General features: G+C 43.3%; 1 protein-coding gene across 2 annotated transcripts in view; it reads left to right on the top strand.

Annotated features, from left to right (window-relative positions):
• The window catches only part of EIF2D (eukaryotic translation initiation factor 2D), a 19,034-nt gene extending 15,727 nt beyond the window's left edge, over positions 1-3,307 (top strand). For both annotated transcript variants that reach the window (XM_007470708.1, XM_007470707.1), the window contains 2 exons: positions 1,428-1,602; positions 3,106-3,307. In XM_007470708.1, the coding sequence (XP_007470770.1) occupies positions 1,428-1,602; positions 3,106-3,176 (246 nt within the window). In that variant the 3' untranslated portion in view covers positions 3,177-3,307. The remainder of the gene's footprint in view (positions 1-1,427; positions 1,603-3,105) is intronic.
• The last annotated feature ends 1,950 nt before the right edge of the window (positions 3,308-5,257 follow it).

The raw sequence follows: 5,257 nt of genomic DNA, 5'->3' as shown, positions 1-5,257 counted from the left end.
CAGGGGACACGGGTTCGAGCCCTGGTCTGGGAAGATCCCACATGCCGCGGAGCAACTAGGCCCCTGAGCCACAACTACTGAGCCTGCGCGTCTGGAGCCTGTGCTCTGCAACAAAAGAGGTCTCGATAGTGACAGGCCCGCGCACCGCGATGAAGAGTGGCCCTCGCTCGCCGCAACTAGAGAAAGCCCTCGCACAGAAACGAAGACCCAACACAGCCAAAAATAAATTAATTAATTAATAAAAAAAAAAAAGATAAAGCACTATCATTTAAATAAATAAATAAATAAATAAAATAAAATATTTCATTGAAGTATAGTTGATTTACAATGTTGTGTTAATTTCTGCTGTACAGCAAAGTGAGTCAGTCATACATATATATATTCTTTTTTGTATTATTTTCCATATGGTTTGTCACAGGATATTGAATATAGTTCCCTGTGCTATACACTAGGACCTTGTTATTTATCCATCCTGTATTTACTAGTTTGCATCTGCTAGTCCCAAACTCCTAGTCCTTCCCTTACCCACCCGCCTCCCCCTTGGCAACCACAAGACTGTTCTCTATGTCTGTGAGTCTGTTTCTGTTTCATAGATAAGTTCATTTGTGTTGTATTTTAGATTCCATATATAAGTGATATCATATGGTATTTGTCTTTCTCTTTCTGACTGACTTCGCTTAATGTGATAATCTCTAGGTCCGTCCATGTTGCTGCAAATGGCATTATTTAATTCTTTTTTATGGCTGAGTAATATTCCATTGTATATATGTACCACATCTTCTTTATCCATTCATCTGTAAATAGAATGATAGGTTGTTTCCATGTCTTGGCTATTGTAAATAGTGATGCTATGAGCATAGGGGTACATGTATCTTCTCGAGTTATAGTTTTGCCTGGGTATATGCCCAGGAGTGGGATTGCGAGATCATATGGTAGTTCTATTTTTAGTTTTTTGAGGAACCTCCATACTGTTCTCCACAGCAGCTGTACCAATTTACTTTCCCACCCAGAGTGTAAGAGGGTTCCCTTTTATCCACACCCTCTCCAGCATTTATTATTTGTAGACTTTAATGATGGCCATTCTGAACAGTGCGAGGTGGTACCTCATTGTGGTTTTGATTTTCATGAGAACGTAACTTTTATATGCACTGGGAAACCAAAAATTCATGTGACTCATTTTACTGTGATACTCGCTTTATCATGGTGGGTCTGGAAGCGAACCCGCAATACCTCTGAGGTGTGCCTGTATTGGATGGGGTAGAAAGAAAAAATCAATTTAGAGGCACAAAAATTAATTATTTGGATGAAGGTACCATGGTTGTAGGGATGGTGAACATAGGGAGTGAGGAGGCTTCTGAGGCCCTGGAAGGTTTCTGGAGGGGAGGGCATGTGGTCTGTACCCACCATCAGTCTTCTGTCCCCTACAGGTGACTGTGGTCCGGAACTTGGAGGCCTATGGTCTGAACCCATGCTCAGTGGCTACCATCCTCCAGCAGCGATGCCAGGCTAGCACTACTGTCACTCCTGCCCCTGGGACCAAGGACATCCTGCAGGTTCAGATCCAGGGAAATCAGATCCACCACCTCGGCCGGCTGTTGCTCGGTGAGCATCCCCTCTTAAGAAGCAGACACACTGGTCTAACTTGGCAAAGATCTTTCTACCAACTAAACTCACCCTAGTGAGTTTACCATATATGTAGCTTTTAGCAGCCAGAGAGAGGTGGAACTAATGTTTGAACTAGTTCCTTTAGCCCCGAAATTCATTGTTTTCTCCACCATGCTAGTAGTTTTCTTCCTGGTTTTCCTTTTTTTGTAAGACATTTGTTGAGCACCCAAACTTTGCTAGGCACTTTGCTGGGCTTTTTGCAGGCTTGGTCTCTCTGAATCATAATGATGCTGCAGAACCATTTCTGTTTTGCAGATGAGGAAACTAAGTTTCAGTACATTGTGCTGAGATATTCAGCTGTTCAGTGCTGCAGCTGGGCTCTGAACTTTGATTTGCTTGACTCCCAAGCCTAGGTTCTTTCTACCAACCCTGAGTCACCTAGCCTCCAGTCTGTCCTCAATTCCAGCTGCCGGAGTCAGCTTCCTAAAACAATGTGATCACATCACTCCTCTCTGAAAAACTTTTTATGTCTCCTTAATGCCTTCAGAATAAACTCTTAAGCTCAATAAACAAGACCCTCCCAGCCCAACCCCATCTTCCATCCGGGTTCTCTGGCAGGTCCCTGATCACCACGCCAGGCTTCAGCCATGCTGGTCTCCTTTGCTGTTCCCCATGTGCACCTGCACATTCACACCTGGGTGCTTTCCTCTGTGTTTTCCCCTCACCTTGCGTGGCCTCTCACAGCCTGACCTTAAAGGCTCATTGGCCCAGCTCAGGGCCTGTCTTAGAACATGTCCCATTTTTTTTTTTTTCTGTTTCCTTAAATTGACATTTAAAAAACTGCTAACATAGTACTTTCCAATTGTGTTTATATTTCTGGTTAGTGTCTACAACTTGGCTAATATATTCTGTTGTCTGAACTCCCTGTCAGACTGAACTTCTTGAATCAGAGACCTTACCTTTTTCATCCTTTTTTCATGCCCAGGGTCTGGCCCATAGTAAATGCTCAATAAGCAAATTTATTTTATGGTCTAAGGCAGTACCCAGCAGTTAACTTTTACAGCTGAGCCCCTTTAAGTGAAAAACCCCATACGAAATACAGAGGAAAAAAGATAAACACATGACTGAACTCAGACACACACATTGTCTCTTGTGAGAAAATTATAAATGCCTGAAGTACACCTAGAAGGTAGCTATCAACGTGGAAATTGCTGAAATACACACTTCCTCCTCGAGGTGTAAGGATAAATGGTCCATTCCCGTTGGAGTTGAGTTTGAGCCGGGTGTAGAAGAGCAGGTCACATGACGGAAATGGTTTGAACTGAGAGCTGACGGCAGGAATGAGCACACAGTGGGGCAAGAGGGCCAGGAGGTAGCTGTGCAGACTGGGGACCCTGGAGGTCGGGGCCCAGGAGGGTCGCTGTAGACAAAGGGGAAGGAGTTGCGGGGAGGAGAGCACACACGTGCCTCACTGAGGAGTTTCTGCCTTTTGGATTGTAGAAGAGTATCGGCTTCCTCGAAAACACATCCAGGGCCTGGAAAAGGCCCCCACACCTGGCAAGAAGAAGTGACAGACTCTTGTTTCATGTGGTTGATCCAGAGGAAATCCAAGCTGTGGGCTGGTAATTTATATGAGTATTTTCTGCTTTTGCAAATTAAAAAAATATATAATTCTTTACCAAAATAAATTTTTATTCTAATCCAAATTTGATTTCCCTCTCGTTTCCTCCACTTAGCTAAAATGTTGTACGAAGTTTTCAGACCAGAAGTCATTTTAAATGGACACTCAAGGCCGTTGTGGCGTGCCTTTTCCATTCATGTGGTTTCGGTCATTTTAGTTCGTCCTCTGCTTTCGGGACTGAACAGCCCATCCAGAGTTCAGGCAGGTGGGCCCTTCCCAGTTTTGAAGTCGCTCTACCAAATATTCAACAGCCTCTTGCTATTCTTACTACCTAATTAACCTCCTAGCCCAGAATCATTCCTTCACATCTTTAAAGGGCTGTTTATATAGATATTTATATTTGTCATCAATCAAGGCAAAAGAAGGAAGGGTTGACCCTGAGTTATAGCAAAGTTTAGGCTATACAGAAATAAGAAACAGTGAAAGCACATTAGGACATGGAATTCTATACAACAATGATTTTTCCCCAACATTGGCAACTGCCACTAACAGCCGTAAGTTGTGATGTGGCTGCAAGATGATGGCTTTGCTACAGTGAAGTCTTAGCCAACAAATGCTTTCTTTAGCCTCAAATTTCTTCACCTGGGGCTCATGGAAGAGGTCTTCAGTTGACCTTCAGAGGGTCCACGAACTTCTCCGGAAGAGTGTGCAAGATTTTGTATGATCATTTTCCTAAAAGAGGTTACCATGCTTTTGTCAAATTCCCAGCAGGATCATGTGATGCCAAAAAGGTTCAGAACCCCTGCTGTGGTCCCTGCTCAGTTTGTGGCAGTCATTTCCGTACCAGGGCTCTCCTTGCACGATAGGAAGAAGGGCTGAGCTGAATAACTGCAGAGTTCTTTGGTTTTACCATCAAAAAAACACACTTCAGTTTACTTCCCTTTTTCCCTTGGTCATACCACTTTTGTTTTTTTTAAACCAAGATAAAGGCTTGAAACTATCTACAGTATTCACAAATTCCCCACCTGGGGCTTGAAAAAGAAGGGGATGAGTATGAGTGTGTGCGAGGTCCCTTGCCTTTTGTTATTAGGCCCCGAATAATTGTCCTTTTCACTGCTGACTCACTGTAAGTAAACTCCTTTTTTACCGATCCATTCTGTTGACATAAGCTACATGAAACTGAGAAAGAGATTTCTAGAAATTGACCCCAAACAAGATTCTGTTACAGCAGAACCCTTGGACAGACAGAGTTTGATCTAAGGGAGCACAGTATGTTCAGCAGTCATGAAATATGGTCCTCATATGAATACAAATAACATGTAGTACTTTATAAAGTTCTTTCACAGACGTGATTTGTTTTGCACAACCTTGGAGGGATTGGAGCCTCAGAGAGGGGTTGTGTCTTGCCTTGTTAATCCCTGCGCAAGACACAAGCCAGTAAATGGTGAGGCTGCATCTAAGATGAACATCCAACTCTTCACTGTGGTTTGACCGAGAATTCTGCTGTGAAACAGTGTTGTCAAGACTTGCGCTTCGAACGGTTTTTCCAGTAATGGTGACACATTTGCACTGACTCATCTTCCCTTTCCTCCTTGTGAATGACATAGGTACATGTGAGGAGGCAGGGGAGAGTTAGGCTGTGCAAAGGATTCCTTTTTCTATGTGCTAAACTGCATAATCTATACCAAGGTCAAATGTACAACTTTAAACTTAATCCCATATTGTAACCAAATGAGTTTCAGTGAAAAGCAGAAACTGCTTCATGTCTGGGTTTTGGCAAAATTATTGAAAGATATACTTCTTGGAGGTCTAGGTGAGCAAACATTACAGATATGCCCCATTCCTGGACACTTTTAAGAATGTCTATTGGACAGGGGGTGCTCTCCTAGAGGGAGGCTGGGAGTGGACTGGATGAGCTCCGGGGGCCCCCATTCATTGCACTGTGTGTGATCAATACTGGAAGGCAGGCGAGAATTTGTTTCTAATAACTTTTACGTGGTTATTGCCACGGTTACTGAGATGTTCCTTTGA

This window comes from Lipotes vexillifer, unplaced genomic scaffold, assembly GCF_000442215.2.
Source record: "Lipotes vexillifer unplaced genomic scaffold, Lipotes_vexillifer_v1.1 scaffold1122, whole genome shotgun sequence".
Taxonomy (NCBI): Eukaryota; Metazoa; Chordata; class Mammalia; order Artiodactyla; family Lipotidae; genus Lipotes; species Lipotes vexillifer.
Note: the sequence above shows the minus strand (reverse complement) of the source record. Positions and strands in the feature narration are given on the sequence as shown.